The 25,224-nt window shown below is 34.5% G+C and overlaps 1 protein-coding gene across 1 annotated transcript in view; it reads left to right on the top strand.

Annotated features, from left to right (window-relative positions):
* The first annotated feature begins 441 nt into the window (after positions 1-441).
* Positions 442-25,224, top strand: part of LOC126778704 (fatty acyl-CoA reductase wat-like) — a 32,031-nt gene continuing 7,248 nt past the window's right edge. Inside the window, exons 1-3 of the mRNA XM_050502322.1 lie at positions 442-569; positions 15,158-15,353; positions 17,787-18,048. Coding sequence (XP_050358279.1) covers positions 15,162-15,353; positions 17,787-18,048 — 454 coding nt within the window. The 5' untranslated portion in view covers positions 442-569; positions 15,158-15,161. The remainder of the gene's footprint in view (positions 570-15,157; positions 15,354-17,786; positions 18,049-25,224) is intronic.

Below are 25,224 nucleotides of genomic sequence, written 5' to 3'. Positions count from 1 at the left end.
AGTTGACCTTCTATTACCACAGAGTTCACGTCCAAGATCTTTACGTGATATTCATGACACGGGAAGAGAAAAACCCAATTAATTATTTGGTCTCACAGAGTTCGAACCTAGCCCCTCGAAGTCGGCAGTCATGTCATTTAGCCGCTAGACCAACGAAGCATTGAAATCACATATAAACACAATATATGAAACATATTCAATCAGTTTATGTATTAATATATATACATATATAATATGAAAAAATCTCAATTTTTAAATAATTTCTTATAATTAATTTGGTTCCGCGTCTCGTTATTTGAATTCAAATTTTAATTAAATAAGGATAGCAATATTATTATAGATTTTCGTATTTATTAAATGTAAGATATTTATTTTATAAATATGAAATTTGTTAACGCAACCCCGAACTATTAATATGTATTTAAAGTGAAGCGTTTCATGGGACATGTGTCCGACACGTCAGTATTAGAAATAAAACGCGTAGTGTCGGACGCGTTCCAGTACTTGGCGGTGCAGTATACCGTGTAGCATATATTTGATATCGTTTCGAAAAATATATTATAAAAGAAGTGAGTATTTTTAATAGTAAATATTAATTAGGCAAAACTTAGCTTAAGTTTTTTTTTGATTTAATAATTTTGCAATTTTTTTAAACTAAGTTTTTACTAAAATTTAAATGTCATAATTTGACACTTACAATAACTTTGATTTTACAAACTACCAATTATCGGCTATTCTATTAAGGTGCTATGTTTAAATGAAACTGTTAAATATATATTGTTTTTACAATAATAATACTTAAAGTAATTGTAAATGCGTAGCCGTGCCTAGTTGTATATAATTTATATTATATTTAAAGTAGATATTAGTAGGTAATAGACAAAGAGATGCCATTATCGATTTTTTTATTAAATATACTCCGTGACAATAATTTTGTCGATACAGAGGTAATTGAACTCTCTGGTTATTTATGCTATATTTTTTTTTGTTCTAAAATAATGATTTATTTTTTATTATTGCCATATTTGTAGATAAAAATATTTCAAAAACATGTAAAGTTAAATTTTAATGTATAATTTTATTTTATTTCTTCATATTACATATAAATATAGAAAAATCGTAATGAATGAATGGTCCTTTGCGCCCAAACAAAAAATATACGTTTATATTATATATTTTATGCTAATTTTTTTTATGGCGGACGAGCATATGGGCCACCTGATGGTAAGTGGTCACTAACGCCCATAGATATTGTGAGAAATGTTAATCATCGCTTACATCGCCAATGCGCCGCCAACCTTGGGAACTAATATGTTACGTCCTTCGTGCCTGTAATTACACTGGCTCACTCACCCTTCAAACTGGAACAAAGCAATACCAAGTACTACTGTTATGCGGTAGAATATCTGATGAGTGGGTTGTACCTACCCAGACGAGTTTGCACAAAGCCCTACCACCAGTAAATATATTCGCAGTTTAAATAAAAAATAGTATCAATTCTCAAATTTTTTACTAATATATATGTAATAACTACTTGTGATGATTATTATACTTTGAGATAAAAAATATGAAACATTTATATAAAGAACTTCATTTTTTTAATATAAATGAGACTTATTAAATTATAGCTTGATTTATTAATAATATGATAAAAAAGAGTGCAGTTAATATTCGTTAGTTTTTATGCAGGATAAATAATAATTAGTTTGCATTAGTCAACTTATCTACGTGCTTTAATTGGTGGACAATTAAAGTAATTCAGTTCCTCGCTGGTTCTTCTCGGCAGAATCTACTTTTCGAACCGGTTTACATTTAACTAGTATATTTTATTTAATCCTGTAAAACGACGATTCTAATGTGTTTTCAGTGTCTACTTGAACATTTTGGTATTTTTGACAATCACGCGTACGCTCATATGTCATTTTGCGTAGTCCGCGGAATGTCAGCTGTAGAATGGGCCGACGGTGGTTCCCCGCTGACATATTATGCGTTGTTAAAGTTCTATGCTGATGGTATGGTAAAAAATTTACAAACTTATGTCACGGGGGCAAAGATCCTCTATTTTTGGTTACTCCTACACGCAGAATATTTTGTAACATGTGAAGGAATAACAGTTGAAAATAGTTAAACATATTATGTACGAAACGTACACAAGGACGTCCTCGAGTTGGCTCGTCGCTAAACGGTTGTAAGCACTCACCTTTAAAATATTAAAGCATAATTAAATGAAAATATAAAGATAAGAAAAATGACTGCCGTTGGTCTAGGAGCCAGATATAAGGCCGCATATTCCGATGTCGTGTTCAAGCTTCTCATGGTGGCTAACCGAAGGTAGACTTGATGGTATGAAGCGACACATTAGTTACTTTCAAAAATTAAAATCAAAGTATACTTTAAACCAGTTGGCTCTTCCAAGCACTTTTGAATTATTATTTTACAAGATTAAATTAAAAGTAAAATACTACCGCAATACAATTCCTACCGGCAAGGAACTCCGTACTTACTCATTTCCACCGATTAAATAACAAAGATGCGTTAATCAAATACCAAATACAATAATATGTATACATCCTGCCTTTATAATAAAAAAAATCAACACTTTTTATCGTCTGTATAATATTTTATAGAGTTATATACCTTAGTTATTAGCATAATATTTAAATTAATTAATTTTTCACGTTAAAAATGCCTGCTTAAATTTATTCTAGAAACGAATACCTTGAAGGATTTATTGAGTTTGCGGTGTCGGAAACTTTAGTTTTCGTATTTTTATAATTATTGTCAATATACGCATTAGTTACCTCGTCTAGGAAGGTATCCGCTCATCAAACACTCAACTGCAAAACAGCAATTAGCATTGTTGTGTGTAATTACAGGCACAAGGAACATAACATCTTAGTTTCCAGGCAGGTATCGCATTGATGAAGTAAGGTTTTTTTTATAGAATAGGAAGGCGGACGAGCATATGGGCCACCTGATGGTAAGTGGTCACCAACGTCCATAGACATTGGCATTGTAAGAAATGTTAACCATCGCTTACATCACCAATGCGCCACCAGCCTTGGGAACTAATATGTTATGTCCCTTGTGCCTGTAATTACACTGGCTCACTCACCCTTCAAACCGGAACACAACAATACCAAGTACTGATGTTTTGCGGTAGAATATCTGATGAGTGAGTGGTACCTACCGAGATGAGCTTGCACAAAGCTCTACCACCGGGAATGGTTAATATTTCTTACATCGCCAATGTTTAAGAGCGGTGGTGGTTTGCCATCATATGCCCCATTTGCCCGCCCGCTTTCCTATGTTATAAAAAAAAAAAAACATGTTCTTAGAATAAATAATGAAATAGTTTTACAATAGATACCAAACTGCGAACATTACTGTAAGCGACTTCGGCCACGAAGCAGCGAGCGTGATGCTATTTGCTTATTCTTACATACTTTACAAAAAGTCAAAACATTATAATAAGAATATCATCAACAATAAATAGTGTTCAATGTTTTTGTGAAGGTTTTTGTAGTTTTTTTTAGTATGGATAGATTATTTAATAACCTTGATTTATAATTAACTTATTTACGTATCTAGAATATTGTATTGTAAATAGGAAGGCGGAAGTGCCATCTGATGGTAAATCGTCACCATAACTCGCAGACATTAGCGCTGTAAGAAATGTTACTAGAAATGCAAAGAGCTGTTTTCAAAGTAGAAGATTTGGAGCTTATATCACCAACACTAACGAATGTGGAATCATGCGACACATGCAGGCTTCCTTACGATGTATGTGTATGTATGTGCCTTACAAACACAAATTAAGCACATGGAAATCAGTGACGCTTGGAAAATGTATCATTAACTGTTAAACCCTTGAAGTATAACAAATAGATGTAAGACACTGGCTAATTAATTATAATTACGTTTATCAAGAAGTGTGACTGTAGTCAGTAATCTTTCGAATTCTCACGGACTTTCCGGTCGTTAGAACAATCAGTGTCAATTATAAACAGCTTCTGGTTATTGGTTCATATCGCTGGTTCTCTAACTTCGATAATGCAATATTAATAACTACCTCGTTGGTCTAGTGACTTGATTTAAGGCCGCAGACCCGGAGGTCCTGGGTTCAATTCCCAGGTCGGTCCAATAAAAAGTTATTGGGTTTTTCTGTCAGAAAATTCTCAGTAGCAGCTCGGAGTCTGGAAGTTAGAAGTGTGTACACTGCCGTGCCTCGAAAAGCACGTAAAGCCGTTGGTCCTGCGCCTGAACTCTTTCCGGTCGTGTCGGATTGCCGTCCCATCGGATTATGAGAGTTAGGGAATAGAGAGTGCAGCTGTGTTTGCGCACACACTTGTGCACTATAATATATTCTGCGTAGTTGGCTAATCTCTTTTGAGATTGGCCGCCGTGGCCTAAATCGGTCAGGAGGACATTATTATTAATAACTTTTCACTTTAAAAACAACTTTTAGCAACATTACCATCATTTCGTTTTTATAAAAACTACTGGTTCTATTAATAAATTAAGTTAGTAAGTCAGGATATTACATAAATTTAAGATAATGGATCTCTTTTCAACTATTCCGGTACACGGCTGAACATCTCAATATATAACAAATACAATTTAAATTATCCCGCCATGACACTATACATAGAGAAGCATTTTATGATTCAACAAAAAAGTTTTCTTGTACATATAAAAGTTGTTCATATCTAAATCTATACTTATAAATCTTTTGCCAACGTACAGACAAAACTACGGAGTCTACAATGAAATTAAGAATATAAGTTTATTTTATAACGTAAGCAACCGCTAAGAAATACTTTTTGGGAATTCCAATTTTAATTGGAGGACGAAATGGGGGGCTTCGTAAAAATTTCCAACGTACGAAGTGGAAATGAATAATAATAATTATAAAAATATCAAAAATTAATTGATTATTTCCGTAAATCATTCAAATGTTTATTTTTTATAATTAAATCATATTTAAAACTTTAAATTATTCTATAGTAGTGTTGTTAAATTGATTAAACTTCGATATATACAAATATTGAACGAACTGCGCTTAAAAAAATAAAGAATAATCGCCTCACGGACATAATCACTGGTTACTCACAGTTATTATGTTGAGGTATGTTTGTTGATATGTTTTTTCCGGTTTTACGCGTAAACTAATCCGATTGATATGTAAATCTTTAGTCACTTATAAATGAAAGAGCTGGTGTGGCCCAGTGGTTAAAACACTTAACCGACTCTTGGTTCAAATACGGACAAACTCCGCTGAAGCTTCAAGTACTTAATTTGTGTTCATAATTCATCTCGTGCTCCGCGCATTAAAATATATGTGCTGGATGAAAAGCTGTCACATGTAAATCCACTTACCCGTATTAGAGTAGTGTGGTAGAGGAAGCTCCTAAAACAGTGGGAAAGCCTTAGCCCAACTGTGGGACATTTACTTTACTTTTACAAATGCTATCGCTGTATTTTCTATAGCAACTTTAAATACTTACAAATCTTTCATACATAGTTTTCTTCGTACTGTAACTATAAACAAAAATAAAGAAATTACATATAAATCGGCGTAGTAATTCTTGCGTTAAATGACAAAAGAAACAAAACCCAGCTCTTTATAATAAATAACTCGAGCTCTCGCGGTGCAGCTCCTGAAACTCGACACTAAGCATTATAATAAATTATAACATACATGTTTTTTTTCTACCCTTATTTTTCTATTGATAACACACATACACACACACACTAACAGCAAATCGTTTGACAAACTGAGTTGACAAAGACACCGAACTATTTCGTTTATATACATACAGCTCTCATACATAGGTTCTACATAGGTACAGTGATAAAAACAGTTTCACGAACATGTGACACACAAACCTGTATGTATGTTTGTGCCTTTCAGTTTAGGTTCAACAGCTGGCATTGACTTTAACTCACATGCCAGACGTGTAAACGCAAAAAATACAAAATAAAGCGCTGCCTATACGGGTACTCAGAATCTAGATGGGTTTTTTAAGAAATATACTGACCGACGCTGTATATATAAAAGAAATTCAATAAAAGAATGTTCTTGAACTGTCAGACGTAGTTATTATACCAGTAACAAACATAATGCCAGTTGCGTCTGTAACCAGACTAAATATGACTAGTAACTCTCTTGTGGGACTATTTGTACGCTTATTACAGTCTTGGAAAACAAAGAGAAAAGGTCTATTCGCGCAATATATAACCTGGGCCCTGAAGTTTTACTTAAGAATTAAAATTAAATCAATTAAAATAAAAAAAAATATTCTAGAAATTGTGACGTACATACATATGTACATACTATTAGTACCAGGGACGAGTATTAGTAACAAATAGTATTGTTACCCCGTTACGAAGGTTCAGTGATATATATTGTGATTGATTTTACAAAGTGACCCCGGAAATCTGACGTGTTTCTTTCCGTTGGTGACAGATGCTTGATAATCATAACGTTTCTATTTTAGATAAAGATTTACAGCTCGTATCTTCCAAATATATATAATATAAGAATGAACAGCTTGTATTTGTCCCACTGCTGGGGTAAGGCGTCCTCTCACTTGCAGCGATGGGTTTGAAGCTCATATCTTTTCACCACCGAACACGAGATGAATTATTTTGTGTTTACACAAACAAAGCACATGAAAATTCAGTATGCTTGTCGAAGTTTCAACCCACCACCTTTAATTAAAGTCCACATGACTGAACCATCTCGGTTCGCTCAACTTCGGCCTTGAAATGTTGCTACCATAACGCACCAAGACCTTTTTTCTAAATAAAAAAAAAACGATTTATTATTCAACATGTAAGTTAAGTAATTAAAACAACATTGTGTAGGTAATTAATTGTTAAATCAAATAATATAATATATATATAAAAAAAATTGTTTTAATAAAAACAGTTACATTAGGTATATTTTTATTATTTTTATTTATGTTTCGTGTATTATTAAATATACTATTGAAACATTATTGAATTAATACATTATTGAATTGAACACATCGTTTTTAATTTAAGTAATTAAGTTTCAACTTAACTTAAGTAAACATTTATTACACAATGATTAGCATGTATTTGTATTATTATTTTCTGTAAAAGTCTTCAATCAGAACGAATACGAACTTGACTTTGGACCTTCTTCATTATTCAACTCGTACGTTTAGTAATTTAATTTATTTACATAAATGTCGTTAGGGCGATATAAAAACATAATTTGAATATGTATGTATGGCAAGTCTAGCTGGAGCTGCGTAAATACGCTGCGAAAAAAAAAATGTTGACTTGATTATTTTTGGGCAGCAGCGACCCAATTAGTTACGTGACAATACGTTTTTAAATAGGAAGACTGGCATATAGGCCACCTAATCGTAAATGGTCACCACCGCCCGGAGATTTCGACGTGGTAAGAAATATTATCAATAACATCGCTAATGCGGTACCAACCTTGGGAACTGAGATGGTTCCTTGTGCATTTAGTTACACTGGCTCAATCATTCTTTAAACCGGATCACAACAGTATTGCGGTAGAATATATGATGAGTAGGTGGTACCAACGCTATAAACACTAAGCTAAGTGAACGTGACACGTATTATATTGCACGCAATTTATAACTAAGACATTTAAAAACATTATACATTTTATCGAGTAAAGATTAATAGCGAATTACCATTAGAGTACGGAAAATTCGTATATAAAATGGCGCGTTATGTACTTACTAGCATCTTACTAGTGTTAAAGTTTTAATAACATTCGTTTTGTATGAACAAGTATGTGTGGTCCGCAGTCGGAATAATGGCGGCCGTGATTATAGTTATCGCTGTCAGAACAATAAGCACAGCGTATTGTTATGACATTTAAAACATATAATAGTCTCCAATGCATATAGCAACTTTTATATGTATGTATTGTGTTTATGTTATATATATATATAAACGTGAGAAAAGACGTAATTTCCTGCACTTTCTTAGGTTGGTAGACATTACTATTATCATCGAGCTTTTTTAAATATTGAAGAACACAAAATATAAGTATATTGTACAAAAGACGGGCTTAGTGGTAAAATAAGAGGCAAAGGGTGCCCCTCGTCTTAAAGATAAGTGTTGGAGTTATTTCACCAATGCTGCAATACACACGTGACACATTTCCACCCGACACATGCAGGTTTCCTCGACGTTTTTCTCAACCGCCGAGAACGCATTCTCTTAGCGGATGTACTTTAACTGGAGCGATTTATATTTGATATAAATAAAAACCGGTTCGATTGCAATATTCTTTAAATATCCATGCTGTGTATATTTACATAAACATTGTAACTATATTTAATTGAGATGAAGACAATTAGCTTGAACATTATTCAACGTTTATTATTTAATTACAAACTTTGTTGAATAACAAGTTAGATACGCAACAGTCGAGCTTGCGGTGGATTGACCAAAGACAAAATCAAATACGATTTGTGATAATAATATTTCAATATTGTAGAGATATAACATATGCCGAGATGGCCAGTGGTTCGAACCCGGGCTAGTACTGAGTTTTCATGTGCTCGGCAGTGACGCAATACGATTGCTTTAAATGCAAAAAGCCAAGACGCGTTGGATTGTATTGCGCGATTACCGGCCTCGTACAACCACTCTGTTGGATCAGCATGAGAAAACTTCAAGAAAAGAGCGTACTCAGTTCTTAAACGCCTGAAACGCACCTGAAATCCCTCAGGTGTTGCAGATGTCCATGAGCAGTAGTGGTCACTTTCCATCAGATGAGCCTCCTGCTCGTTTACACCACATAAAAAAGGAGCAGCTTGGTGGAATAAGTTTCAAACCGTATCCTCAAACATACTTTAAGAATCCTTGTGCGCAGTCGAAGCCAGTTTCTAGTGCTTTATACTTGGAATTATAAGGATAATAATTCCGACCCGACAATGCGGACAATCTATGTCAATGTCAGATAATAAAATCAGTGTTAACGATGCTGCAGGAACACACGATTTATGTGTATGATTTAATTTGTATAGTCAGCTGTGCCACTCTGTAAGAACTCACCTCGAATCTCACTTGTCAATTGTTGAAAACCGATTTATAGTAACACGCTGTTTTGTTGCGTGTATTCTTGAAATGTTATAATTATTATAAACAACGTCGCATATCTCTTTCTGACATTTCAGGTGCTCCGTGCTCTGCGTTAAGTAAGAGTTTGTTCTTTACAGAACAGTTCTACTGAACGCGTGTTTACAATTCTGATTTGTAGCAAGAACATAAAAAATGTAAGGTGGCGATTGACTTTTATGACGCGCACAGTTATTATATTTGACCATTATTATATTTTATGGGCAATAGTGCCGAATAGCAGAGATGGCCCAGTAGTTAGAACATGTGGATCTTAACCGAATACTGCAGGTTCAAACTCGAATGGTTATGATTCATCTTGAGGTCAGCGGTGCAGAGAAACATCGAGAGGAGAACTGAGCGTTTCATTCTGCTTCATGTATATCCAATAACCCATTGCAACAGCTTGGATTGAGCACTAAATTTTCTTCTCAAGAGGAGAGGAGGCTTCAGACCAACAATGGGATTTTTGTGATCTTTTTGTAAATTATTTGATGAAATTATTAGTTGATATTTGCATGTTAAACGACGGAGAACATTTCTTATAAATTATATTATTATTCATTCATGTTAAGACGTGTCATTTCTGTCACGTGTATAATGGTACTCACGTATTTGTCGCTGTGGATATTATTAAAAATAAATAATTGGAGTAAAACACGATTAACCTTAATTTTAGCCGTGTGAAGTCGGGTCGGGTCGCTAGTCGTCTATAGACTAAGCACAGCAGAAGTTTTACTGGTGGTAGGGCTTTGTGCAAGCCCGTCTGGGTAGGTACCACCCACTCATCAGATATTCTACCGCAAAACAGCAATACTTGATATTGTTGTGTTCCAGTTTGAAGGGTGAGTGAGCCAGTGTAATTACAGGCACAAGGGACATAAAATCTTAGTTCCCAAGGTTGGTGGCGCATTGGCTATAAGCGATGGTTGACATTTCTTACAATGCCAATGTCTAAGGGCGTTTGGTGACCACTTACCATCAGGTGGCCCATATGCTCGTCCACCTTCCTATTCTATATATAAAAAAAAAGTTGTATAACTTTGTGGAATATGTTTTATAATTATTTTGTATAGTTTAAAAACTATTACACGATAAGATATAAATGTTGTTTTAAAAGTTGCCCGAGTGTGAGACCCGACGATTTGTTACCTTAAAGTCTTTTAAATATTTGTTGATGTTAGAAATGAAATTAAATGAAACAAATTCATTAGTTGACCGCTCGAAAATTATGATAAGAATAGAATTAAAAAATAACATAATAATTAAGGTTTTCTTATGAAGTATTAATAATAATAATAAAAACAAGACGTATTAAAAATTTAAACTAGAATAATGTTACCTGTAACAGTAACAGTAACAGCCTGTTAATGTCCCACTGCTGGGCTAACGCCTCCACTCCCTTTTGAGGAGAAGGTTTGGAGCTTATTCCACCACGCTGCTCCAATGCGGGTTGGTAGAATACACATGTGGCAGAATTTCAATGAAATTAGACACATGCAGGTTTCCTCACGATGTTTTCCTTCACCGTTAAGCACGAGATGAATTATAAACACAAATTAAGCACATGAAAGTTCAGTGGTGCTTGCCCGGGTTTGAACCCACGATCATCGGTTAAGATTCACGCGTTCTTACCACTAGGCCATCTCGGCTTCTGTAAATTACCTGTAAGTCATTACAATTTATGTTCAGTTTAATGACTTTAGGTCTTGTTTTTAGTATAACGTTGAAACCGAACTAAGTTGAAAGGTATCGTTAATAAATCATTAAGTTATCGGCGTATATACATATATATATATATATATATATATATATATATATATATATATATATATATATATATATATATATTATATATTATCATATATATATATATTATATATTATCATTATTCCTGTAGATATTCGTGTCTATAATAAGATTAGCAGATATTTTTAATTGTACCTTTTGATAGATAGATATTGTATTTAACAAAAAACATTAATGAAATAACATGAAATAACTGAAACAGGCACGTTTTAACTTTACAATAAACAACACGTATGAAAATTATGAATACCGTGAAATAAAATGTTATAGGCAGTGGATTCGTATCGTTTCCGAGATAAACTTAAACGGAAGGCTCTGTTAATTCATTCAACGTAACTACTAGAGTTAATCAATAATTATATAATATTAAGCAAGAATGTTTTTTTACTGTAAATATCAATACTTATACTATGTAATGTTATTTTTTTCTCAAGCTTCGTATTATAAAATTGTAATCCTATGTGGCCTTACTGTAGTAGTGAGTGATAACTGTACAACCATTTCTGTAACAATGTTGATTACAATTAAATATAAATAAATAAATAATTCATCTTGCTTTGTCATTGTAATAGAAAACGCTGTATATTTCGAAATGGCGTCCTAAACTATTGGCGGTGATTTAAAATATTAATTTAACCGGTTTCCGCCATTCCGATATCACTCCAAAATACTACATCGTAATATTGTTTTTTTTTTAGGAAAATAAATAGTTCCCATGATTATATATATTGAAAAAACACGTAATAAACAAAATATAATACGTAATAAAACTCGTAGTTCAAACGTTACACGATCACTGTGTCTTTGTTTATTAAGATTGTTGACTACAACCTCTGATGATAATATGTTGATGTTTCGAGAAATAATTAAGATTCGGTAATATAAAGCAGACTTATAACAGCAAATATTTTTGGCCTTTAAGTCAATACACGCGTGGCACAGCAAAGATCGTTTCATACACACACACGTCTTTTTTTATTACTGGTAAAGATTAACATTTAATAAATATTATTAATAAAATACTTCATTGCACACAATAGCGGAATAATAATACGCAGAGTTAGCAATCTTTAAAGAGCTGAACAAATACGAGTACCTACGCCGCGTTATTGCTAAAAAAGCAAAAAGCAATGTACAAATAAAGTGGCAGGCTGCATGACTAATCTATTACATATATGTATAAATAATAAATGCACTGAATCAAAATATTTTTCTTTATTTAAGTTCTCTTGTACTGTTAAACCGTGTTAAAGGATGCAATCGTAAAGCACGTTACAACATGAAACGTGGAATCATTTTCTCAAATGTAATTCATAGTACTTTATGAAAATCAATGAATACGGACTGTGCACTTTCATATATATATATATATATTGTTTTTTTTTGCTATAGAAGCATTTTTCTCTGGTGGTAAGGCTTTGAGTATGCTCGTCTGGGTAGGTACCACCCACTTATCAGATATTCTACCGCACAACAGGAGTATTTGGTATAATTGTTGTGTTCCGGTTTGAAGGGTGAGTGAGCCAGTGTAAGTACAGACACAAGGTACATAATATCTTAGTTCCCAAGGTCGGTGGCGCATTGGCGATGTAAGCAATGGTAAACATTTCTTACTTTGTCTATGGGCGTTGGTGATTACTTACCATCAGGTGGCCCATTTGCTCGTCCGCCTACCTATAATATAAAAAAAGAAGCTTGTTATGTTCGTTTTTTAACGGGGAAAGTTACAATTCATAATATGTAATAAATAGTGCTCCGTAAGGAAATCATTATGTATTTTGGAAATAGCAATAAAAGGTCGTAACCTTCATCTTCTAATGCCAGCAACACTGACCTCACAAAATAAACCGGACCTGACCGGACCGGTCCAACGGGTTACAGACTATTCAAATTTTATTTTACACTCCTTGGCTGATGTCCACGTGCTCTATCCGCCGGCATGTCAGTTAGACTCAACTCATCTGATGATGAGTACAAATAATCTCATTCTAAGAAAAGGTTTTAATATTTTGCAGACTAGTCAATGTAAATATGTAAAAGGTGATGTAATGCTCCTCCTCAGTGAAAGGAGGCGATAGATCCAGGAAGGCGAAAAACGCAAACGCAAAAAATAAAACGTTTGCAACTCCGTAGGTGTCCTACACGGGTACTATAACACGCTGAATGCCTCGTTGGTCTAGTGGCTAGATATAAGGCCACAGCCTCCGAGATCCTGGGTTCAAATCCCACGTCGGGCTAGTAAAAGTTATAGGTTTTTTTGTCGAAAATTCTCAGAAGCAGCCGGGAGTCTGGAAGTTGGAAGTATGTACACTCCCGTGCTTCGGAAAGTACGTAAAGCCGTTGGTCGTGTCAAATTGCCGTCCTATCGAGTTATGAGAGCTAGGGGAATAGAGAGTGCACCTGTGTTTGCGCACACACTTGTGCACTATAATAGGTCCTGCGCAGTTGGCTAACCTTTCTTGAGATTGGCCGTTGTGGCTTAAAACGGTCTGGAAGACCAAACGGTCTGGAAGAACAAATAAATAATAATATTGACCGTCTCTAATGGCGTCACTCATGCATGCACTGTAAGGAACTATGACGAGCCGGTTGGCGTAGTTGGTAGATACTTGCCTTTCTCACCGAAGGTTGTTGGTTCAATTCCCACCCAGGACAGACATTTGTGTGCATGAACATGTCTGTTTGTCCTGAGTCTGGGTGTAATTTTTATATAAGTATGTATTTACAAAAGAAAAGTAGTATATGTATTATTAGGTCGTTACATATGAAATTGGCGTTTTGTACGGGAGGAATATAAAGTCAATTTTTTTTTTTTGTATAATATGTTATATTATTTTATGTTGTTATCTATGCACTTTTGCCATCTCATAGGTAGTTCATTGATACCTTTACTAAAAAAACCATGGGGGCGAGAATCAATAAACTCTTTGAAGGCGGTTTGGACTGCCGATTCGATTTAAAATCCCTTCATTATTGTGTCGGTTGAGCAAAGTAACACAGCAGTCGACGCGTTTTTGCAAGTTCGATTCACTCAATTCATGAGTTAATCATCATCGTTCAAGTTTTTACTTTCCCGATTTGCTTCAAGTGGATTAATATAGTTTTATCACTTACCCCAAAGCCTGCAGCTATCTCTGAAGTGCTTTGTGATGGATCCGCTTCCACAATAGCCTTTAATTCTTCATTTTCCACTTTGGTCTCCGGCCGTCCACTTGGTTGGTTGGTTTGGGGAAGATCGAAATTTTCAGAACGAAAACGTTGAAACCAAAAACGTACCGTGCTTTCTTTTGCGACACCAGCGCCGTACACATCATTAATCCTTCGAGCTATTTTTCTGGTGCCGATATACCGATATTTCATGTTTTCCATTGTGCGGTAATAAGCGACGCCAAAGAAAAAAATAATGAGGAATAAACAAATGAATGACTGTTTTGAAAACTCAAATGTACCAACTAAATGAATTTATAAATTTGAATTTGGAATTTTTAACCAAAGAGTAGATATTTCAGATCAAAGTGGTCAGTACGACAAAACGCTAATATCATATGTAAGGACCTAATATATCAGTTGTCTAGTTTCCATAGTACGAGCTCTGCTTAATTTGGGATCTAATGACCGTGTGTGAATATTGTCCCAGTATATTATTTAAAAAAAAAAAACTACGTGTCCCTAACGGTGAAATAGAATATGTTTGTTGTAAAATGTACTTAAAGTACTATTATGAGTCCTAGGAACTTTAGTTTAATAAATAAAGAATATGTTCATTATATTATACCTTTATATACTTTTATCATTTTATCAATTTCATTATATGTTATTCGTGGAAAAAAATACTGTATATTTTATTTTAATTTAATATGGCTGGTGTGGATTATATCTGTAGGGTTTAATTTAAATTTAAATTAAAATTAATTTCCGTTGAATGAATTATATTACCGTAACGATTCATTACTGGCGCGTCAATCATCAGTTTAAATGAGTTCGAAAAATATATGAACTCAATTTAATTAGGTTTCTTTAGGATCGTCATTTAACAAGATTAAATAAAAATAAAAAGTATACCTACCGCCAGTTCGGAATGCTAATATCCGCCTCAATGAATCATGAATCACTTTTTTTTAATTTAAACTTAGTTTTTCTTTGAAATTTAGATGTAGGTTTTTTATTTTACGAAATCGCTCTATTAAACAAACATAATTCTTTGTTACAGAAAGATGAACTTTTCCTTAGAAGAGTCGCCGCTGGCGCGCACCGACCTTACCAGGGACAAAATCTCCAAATGGGTGGAAGGGCAGCGCAGAGGGGAAAATATAGACTTGGATGTGTACGGGAAGCCCTCGGACAAGCAGCTACAGGAGCTGGAGAACGTCAGAAAACTGAGCAAGGAGCTGCAGGACAATTTACATGTATGTTTTTTATTTAATTTGATATGTAATAATGTCCTCCAGGCCGATTTCAGCCACGGCGGCCAATCTCAAGAGATTAGCGATTATATAATATATATTATGTAATGTGACTGTCGGAAGAGCTGCGAGTTAGTATTCGTTGGTTTTCTTACAGGCTTATATAAATTCAATTGTATATGGTCGATGCCAAAGTGTTGAGTTTCTTCTCGGTGGTACTCGTACATTCATGTTCACGGAATACTCAGACGGTGTCTAGCCTACTCGAGAATTGTGTACACACCCTTATTCTGATTTAATTTATATGAAAAATAACATCAGAATAAAAATACAATATACAAGAAAACCTCGATCCGTAACCATATGTGTACAATAAAATTATAGTGAAAAGTAAGTAACAGCATGTGTATGTCCCACTGCTGAGCTAAGGCCTCCTCTCCCTTTTTGAGGAGATTTTTGATTGGAGCAGCGTGGAATAAGCTCCAATCAAAAATCTCCAAATCAAATGCGGGTTGGTGGAATACACATGTGACAGAATTTTCAGTGGAATTAGACACAAGTAGGTTTCTTCACCATACTTTCCTTCACCGTCAAGCACGAGATGAATTATTAACACAAATTAAGCTCATGAAAATTCAGTTATGCTTGCCCGGGTTTGAAACCGCGATCATCGGTTAAGATTCACGTGTCCTAACCACTAGGCCATCTTTGCTTTGTAAAATATCATCGTCATCCTACAATCGAATTTACAAACTCACAAACTACCTCTTTATATATATATATATATATATATATACGAACAAACAACGTTTGACTTTAAGTGTTTACATAACTTATTAAATATATATTCAAGATCATTAAAATTTAATGTAGATGGTGTAAGCTACAAGGTCGAAAGTTAGTCGTAAGTTAGTCGAATATGATTCGAGATCCGATTTATGAGTCGGATATTCGCACGTACAAGGTCAATGCACTGTGTTTTTAAGTTTCAATAAAATTTTGTTATTCCTTTGATACGTGCGATATAATCACGTGTACGTTATCAAAGCTCCGCTTATGAAGTACGTTGAGTCAGTACAAACTAAGACATATCCATTGTATATATTATATGTATACTTACTTGGTGGTAGGGCTTTGTAATATGTGTAGTACCTACCTAGACGGGCGCAGGTCCTCAGATACCGCGAAACAGCAATAGTACTGGTGTGTTTAGTTTTGATGGGTGAGTGAGCAACTACAGGCACAATATGGGCATATCTTCGTTACCAAAGCGATTGTCTATGGGCGGTGGTGACCGTTTACCATCATGTGGACCGCTTGGCTGCTACTGAGAATTTCTCGACGAAAAAAAACATTATTTTATTTATTGATTCGAGCGGAACGTGAACCCAGGACCTCGGGAATATTCCTTATAAGCTAACCAATGAGCCTATGAGGTAGTTAATAATAAATAATTGTTCGTTCGTTGCTCTCGTCTCGCTTGTTTTGAATCAGTAGCGAGAACCGAGGTCGCCTTGGTTTATACTTTTAAATTACAATATGGATTTGACATTGAAATTTAGTTTTTAATCAATAATCATTATATATTTGGCAAATAGAATAAACTTGGCGCGCACCTACGAGTTTTCTAATATAGCGACTGTCATTTACCGTTTGAGATAGTTTGATGTCAGCTTTATATAGTTAATTCAACTTGTTGTATCACTGGTCGTGTTACGAGTTTATTTTGATGCCAAAACATTCGATATGTACTCATTAACCCTGCGACTAGAAAAGAAAAAGGGACAAACCGCACAGTTAAAAAAAATCTTTTCTTAATCTATTTTTTTTTCGTTCTACCTTTTGAATTGACCATTTCAATTTTAATTAGTCTGTCGGAAAGAAGAGATTGTTAACTCAGTCATCTCTTTTTCTTCTTCTATCATACACGTAATAATCGTAAACAGTATAAGTATCCGAGCCCGACCAAAACAGCCTGTGAATGTCCCACTGCTGGGCTAAAGGCCTCCTCTCCTCATTTTGAGGAGAAGGTTTGGAGCTTATTCCACCACGCTGCTCCAATGCGGGTTGGTAGAATTCACATGTGGCAGAATTTCAGTGAAATTAGACACATGCAGGTTTCCTCACGATGTTTTCCTTCACCGTAAAGCACGAGATGAATTATAATCACAAATTAAGCACATGAAAATTCAGTGGTGCTTGCCCGGGTTTGAACCCACGATCATCGGTTAAGATTCACGCGTTCTTACCACTGGGCCATCTCGACTTTTGTATCCGCCGTGATCGTCTAGTGGTTAGGACCCTACGTTGTATCAAAGAATACTAACTCCAAGTTCTTTATCCTCTATGTAATATTATACAGAACCATATAACTAATTTATCAATTGTCAATTAACTTGAGCAATTGAATCAAAGCTAAATATTTAATATTTCCAGGACTTAGAAAATTCGGTTCGCATAGCGGAAGTGGAAAACCAAGCTATGAATCCAACTGCACCCGTTCTCGACTCGTCGGAGGAACACGAGTTTGTCTCTGCGAACCAGCTCGACGATTACTACTCGCAAGAAGATCAAGCAGACGCGAAGGAAGCCGAAAAGCAAAGACTCACGAAGGGTAAAGCGAACAAAACAGATATCCAGAGGTTTTATAAGGACCAGAGTGTGTTTTTGACGGGTGGGACGGGGTTCTTGGGTAAAGGTGAGTGTGTTTGGTGGATCGGTGGTGGTTATTCAGCTTCGTTAAGTTGATATTTCTAAGATTTTTAAATTATATATCCAGCTTCTAGCGCAATGTTAGCTGTTGACCAATTTGTCTTTTAAGTCCCAGTTTGGGTCTGTTAAAAGACATCAAGTTTTGTGTAATGAAATTCTTATTGTCAGGCTGGATTTAGGAATTTTCCAAGATTTAATGAATTACCTCGGAAAGCAAGTATCGTGGGTTGTTTATCTAATCTTCTCCGGTCGTATTTCGTTGCCGCCCCATTTGCTTCCACACTTAAAGCTATCCTATTTCCTACGCAGTTGGCGCAGTCCGTGACTGACCCGTAAAATTTGCTTAGGAAAACGTATTATTAATTTTTCTATATAGAAAGACTGATCTAGAGTGGTATTTATAATGAGTAATGGATTCGTTGAACTTGAATTTTATTTAACAGCGATCTTGAAACCAATGTTTTAATAGATGTCGATCTCGACCGCTCATTCGTAGACATTTCCTCATTTAACAAAAATAATCTAGAGATATATATATATAAATATTTAAATATTACTCCGAATTCATTCCTTGTCATTATAATATGTTAGAACTTACAAAAAATAATGCTTAACGTAGTGTAAAAAAACACCCTTATATAGTAATATAAATAATAATATAACATACTTAATTTTATAATATATAAAGCAATTTGGGTCTAAATCCGAGAAGCACAACTGTGTTCATGTGCTTATCTTATTTATATATGAATCTCGTGCTCAGATGAAGGGAAGTTGCCGGATGAAATTCTGTCACATGAGTACCGTGAAGCACGATGGAACAGCGTGGGGGACTAAGTACCAAGTTTTGTTCAGCAGAGAGACTTTCGGCTGTAACTTTATAATAAAATTGTTTCTTCAATTGTACTTAGTTCCTGTATATACTTAAAAGTAACAAAATATCGTTATAATGTTGTTTTTTTATAAAGAGTAAGCTAGAGTAAGGATCGTTCGTGCTGACTTCATTTACTAAGAATACCAAAATTGAAAAAAGGTACATAAGAAAAGCCGAGATGGCCTAGTGGTAAGAACGCGCGAATCTTAACCGATGATCGTGGGTTCAAACCCGGGCAAGCACCACTGAATTTTCATGTGCTTAATTTGTGTTTATAATTCATCTCGTGCTTAACGGTGAAGGAAAACATCGTGAGGAAACCTGCATGTGTCTAATTTCATTGAAATTCTGCCACATGTGTATTCTACCAACCCGCATTGGAGCAGCGTGGTGGAATAAGCTCCAAACCTTCTCCTCAAAAGGGAGAGGAGGCCTTAGCCCAGCAGTGGGACATTAACAGGCTGTTACTGTTACTGTACTGTACATAAGAAAAATGATTTCCTGTATTTTGTTTTACTTGCATGGTTTTGTGTTCGCGTGTGTGTGTTTTTATTGCATTTGGAACGGTTGAGGTAAGTTTTATTTTCAATATTTTTTGTACATTTTTGTTTTGTGATATGTTTTTACATTTTTTCGCATGTACTTTGCATATGAATCAAATTGTTTTGTCTGTCCATTTAAGATTATTTGTGTCGGGATAAAAGTATGCTATATGTCGCTCCAGGGAAAAGAGAATCATGTAAAGTTTCATCATTTATCTGAGAATTTCCGCATGGTGTACACTTACCATAACCGATAACTATCAATGACGTCCTTATAAAAATGTATATATGCAATACAGACGATGCACTTACGCCATGATCAATGTTATACATTTCATTTGTATGTGGCTTTCTAAACGAGAACCCATCTGTGTCACATTTTGGACTGATTAAAAATTGAAGTTTACGAACATATTAACAACGAAGTTACGTAGAAAATTGTAAAAAACCACTTTTAAACGAAAATACAAATCATCATTTGAGATAATGTTATGATAGATATTTATTTAAATAATAGCATATATAACTCCGAATGTTTTCTTATTGAAAACTAGCGTTTTCTTTACTACTTTAATTTTATTTTGCGGTGCAATAAAGAGTTTTTGTACCTTAGTAACACAATTCTTAATATTTCGTTTAGCTATGCGATGTTTCATGACCAGACGCAGCCATTTTACTGTTTGTTATATATATAACACTTCCATTATTACATTCATTACATATAAATAAGTTTTCCTTTTGTGAAGAACATTGATGTTTATATAAGATAATCGCGATTACGTCAACACTGGAATGTTCAATACGATTTGTACAAAATGCAAGGTGAAGGTATGTTTGTATATCATGCGTACAGAGTTAGGTTGTCAAATAATATAAATTAAATATTTTCACATAATAATTAATAATTTTGAGTACTTATATTTGGATTCACACTAAATATAATTTGTGATTATAATTCATCTCGTGCTTTACGGTGAAGGAAAACATCGTGAGGAAACCTGCATGTGTCTAATTTCACTGAAATTCTGCCACATGTGTATTCCGCCAATCCGCATTGGAGCAGCGTGGTGGAATAAGCTCCAAACCTTCTTCTCAAAAAGAGGAGAGGAGGCCTTTAGCCCAGCAGTGGGACATTCACAGGTTGTTACGGTTACGTTACTAAATATAGCAAGATTGCTATCATTTCGCTTTAAAATTAGAATTCCGAGGGCGAGAAATGATCAGCCCTCAACCCTCATCAATAAGAAGGGGTGTTATGATTTAAATACTGTTAAATATACTAACAATAGCGGTTCAGATACTTACTACATTTGTACTTGTTACAGATATTAAAAAATATATAAAAACTTTTACTAAACATTTAAATATGGCGACTATCATCGCACACGTTATTTGTTGATGTTCTTATTTAATTTTATTATAAATCCAACATCTAATACGCCCACACACCCGGGATTCTCAACCGTGTCTGAGATCATGAGTCACGTATCATATAAATATTCTTATACCTCTTATATACATTATCGCAATAAAAACGGCATGTCTTTTTGAACGTTGGAAGTTTTGTAACGGGATAGATGGCAGCCGATGGTTAAAAATACTTTAAAAAGCTTAGATTGGGCTCGATAGATGCTCGAGACCGCATGTCTCGGGACAACAATTGCAAAAGTAAGTGTTTTCAAAAGGAACATTAATTAATTATGATAAAGTCTTGTTTGGGATGCTTAAATAGCATCTTGGCTGAACCTCTTAAGGTCTGAATTAGTTAAGGTCGGCTTAGCAATAGAAAGGATTAGGTACAAAGAACTTAATTAACTTTTTTAATTTTACAGAGTGGCATATTCGTTTTAACGAATAAACTTTTGAAATATAGAAAAAAAAAACATTAATTATGATTCGTCGTATCCATTTTAATTATTAAAAGCTTTATAAATACCGGATTTGGGTCAGCAAAAGGTTATTGAACTTAAAAGTTCCGTACGGGAGTTTAAAAGTTCGCACTGATATTGTTACTGGCTCGATTCGATCCCAAGATCTCGCGATCAACAACCTTATTAGTTACCCACTAAACCAACGGGACAGAGAAATAATATTTATGTATAGTGATATCGATAATTTCTCACATATACATATGTATATACATTTACGATCATGTGAGTTGCATGTTATAAGTAAATTAATTAAGATTCTAAAAAGGAATTACCTTTATAAATTTTATATAAATTGCGATCATTAATATCGCTTTGATGTTGGCAGACAGTTAATCAGCTGTGAGTATTTTGAATTCAAAATCATAATACACTTTGTTCAAGCAAACACACATAAAGGTCATTTATTTACAAGATGAATTAAATTTAAAGCTACCACCGATCGGAACGTACTCGTAGATTCTACAGATAACCGGCAAGAAACCGTAGTAGTTACTCATTTAATATGTTTCATAATAATTAAATTAATTTATCATGCGTGAAAATCAATGAAAACTAACAAAAGCGATAATAATATATATTGTTTTCTTAGTAGACGCGTATACACATCGAATCGTAATTATATAGGACAAATGAACCACTGGTTCGGAATGTAGGTTCTACGGAAAAAACCCGACAAGGATATCATTCTAAAACGCTGAGAATGCGTATGTATTCATTACTTTATTATCTCCGGCCGCGGCTTTGCCTGCGTGTGTGAGAGAATCAAGGAGTTTGATACTAATGTATAAAAATTCAATGATGATCGGTTGATAAACCATACGTGAAAGTGTAACAAACAAACTCACTATCACATTTATAAAATTAGTTAGAACTACACATCGCGTAAAGAACCGATGACGTCATTGTAACAGAAAAATAATAAAAACTTTTTTTCTAAATCTAGTGATTAATGACTTACTCACTGTTCAAAATTATTAGCTTTATTCCCAATGAATATAACAAGTATATATTATTTATTTGTATTTCTTATCTGTTATGTTGTGTATTAATTTTATATACGTGTATTACATGTTTTTTTTTGTTGCTTGGCTGTATATGGAATGTGTTTTGTATTGCATGAACATAACGGATTATAAAAATATGTACCTATCAGGGGAGTGGGACAGATGTGTATTATTTGGAGTCGACTTTGATATTACCAAATATATCACCAATTCTTCAATGAGATTAAAGGTCACAAGCCTTAGTTATATTTATTAATTTAATGGTCTATTGCGTAAGTTCTTAGACATTAATCCGTCTACGCAAAATAGATGAGCATGACAGATAAGTTCGTATTACTTAGTGTGTCATCAGAAGACGTCCAAGGTCGGATCCGCTTGGGCCTTTCTACCCTATACAGAATAAAAAGCTATTAAATTCGATTTATTGAACAATTTAATTTTTTTAATTATTTAAATAAACAATTTCGTAACGTCAAGTTATTTTTTTTAATAATGCAATAGTAAGTCTATTTGTCAGGAATTATTCTTTCTTTATTCCCCTCCAATTAAGCCTAAAGCCTATGTTAGGAGCAAAATTAACTAGCCCTTCACCTATATCCCTAATATACCAGTAGGAGAGGGGCTGGTTAATTTTGCGGCCAACGAATTGGAATCACAACGAAATCAACGAAGAAATGCTCTCCATATTATCATTCGACGTGGGCACGATTTGTGCAACAGCTATATATTTTATTTATATATAATGAAATAATTATAAATAATTGCGAAAAATAAACATTTCGTTAATGTCTTTCTTTTGCTTTTTAAGTCCTTGAACGTCTTCTGGCTGCGACAGTTACTGTGACCATAATCGTCTTATGTTTTCATCGACGGCACCATATGGTATACTTTTGACCCCTGGGACGCGGTGACGTGGAGCGATGCCACTTCGTGTGACGTCATTGTTGTGTTTGTGTGTCCACAGATGGCAGGATAAGTTTGAAGGCGAGTCGCGTCATAGAGAAGGTCGTGCTCTGAATAATATTACCATAAAAGTGGACCGTTTTTCTACTCCACCTTGTTTATTTATTGCTCTTGTACACATTCAAGGTGATTGTTTAGATTTTAAATAAATGTTTTATTAATTTTGTTTATTTTTCATTTCTACATCTCGATATAACAACGCTTTCTTATGTGTTGTTTCCTTATTGATAACACAATTATAAGTAAAGGGTTAGCGGTTTCGATGACCGTTTTGGCGAATATAGACAACTAACTTTCGCCCGCGACCCGGAGATGTTAGGTGTATATCCTTCCTTGGAATTGAAGCCTCATATCAAATAACATCAAAATTAGTTCAGTGGTTTACTCGTGAAAGCGTAACAGAGACAGAGAGAGAGAGAGAGAAAGAGAGAGAGAGATAATCTCGCATTTATAAATTATTGTATAGACGAATTAAATGGCAGGAGTGAAAATAAATAATCAACGTTGACAAATCAGTGTTAGGTTTTGAAACTCAACTTGAAAGCATAATGACACACCTGTTTGGGTTGTTAGTAATTAGGAAGTAAAATTGAGTCGGATGTGTGGAATAGTGTTGTTTAAACACAGATTTGGCGGATATATTTTCAACTCGCATTAAATATTTATATGTAATGTTTATTTATCTTTACTTTTTGAAATTTAAATATAGAGCCTGAATGAATAGATCTGATTGTTGGTAAGGTTCAACTGAGATTGATTGGGGTGACCCGATAATACTGTACTAATTTTACAATATGTATGTCCTGCTGGTTTCGGTGGTTTAATTGTTCCTCACTTTTTAAATAGGCCAAGTACACAGTCATAGCGCGATGTAGAATACAACTAGCGCCATCTATTGATGAAAAGAAAAAAACTAAAATGATATTGGGCAAAATGTAATTTGATCTTGAACAGAGATTAAACTAGTGAAATTAATAAGTGCGACAGTAGTAACTGTAATGTTTAGAACTCGTTATTTAATTGTATGTGTTTATTACATGTACATGATAATGACTAACTACTGAGTTTCATTCGGTTGTTGCTTTAGGTATAATAAATATTGTGAAATGGCGATTCGAAAGTGCTTGAGAGTCTTGAATAAAGCGTATTTGAGCAAGTTAGGTATAAAGTAGAGCCTGAGTAAACAATGATAATCTCGTCACGTGCTGTGAATGCAAACGGATGAATTATTACTAGATGTGCTTTTTACGACTGTAAGGCAAGAGGAATCCGCTATCAAGACACGTATCACACGTGACGCGATGGAAGCGCTTGGTTGGTGATTTGGACAGTAAGCCTCCCTCGTCCTCTAGTGCATCCATTTGAAATTATAGTTAGTGTTTGAAGTACATTCATTGTTACATAGTTGCAAATAGTTGTGAGCAACTAGAAATATAATTATAATATAGCAATAAAGTTTAACAAGGACACGAACGCTTAATCTTTGGAGAATTCATAAAAAAAGCATTCGTTTCATACATTATTATTCTATTTTTCAACTTTACTGGTGGTAGGGCTTTGTGCAAGCTCGTCTGGGTAGGTACGACCCACTCATCAGATATTCTACCGCAAAACAGCAGTACTTGGTATTGTTGTGTTCCGGTTTGTAGGGCGAGTGAGCCAGTATAATTACAGGCACAAGGGATATAACATCTTAGTTCCCAAGGTTGGTCGCGTATTGGCGATGTAAGCGATGGTTAACAATACCACTGTGTGACCACTTACCATCAAGTGGCCCATATGCTCGTCCGCCTACCTATACCCTAAAAAAAACTGTATTATATTTTTATAAAACCCTTAAGGAAGCTA

The sequence above is a fragment of the Nymphalis io genome, chromosome 27 (genome assembly GCF_905147045.1).
Source record: "Nymphalis io chromosome 27, ilAglIoxx1.1, whole genome shotgun sequence".
NCBI lineage: Eukaryota > Metazoa > Arthropoda > Insecta > Lepidoptera > Nymphalidae > Nymphalis > Nymphalis io.
The sequence above is the reverse complement of the archived record's forward strand: the minus strand, read 5'-3'. Positions and strand labels throughout refer to the sequence as shown.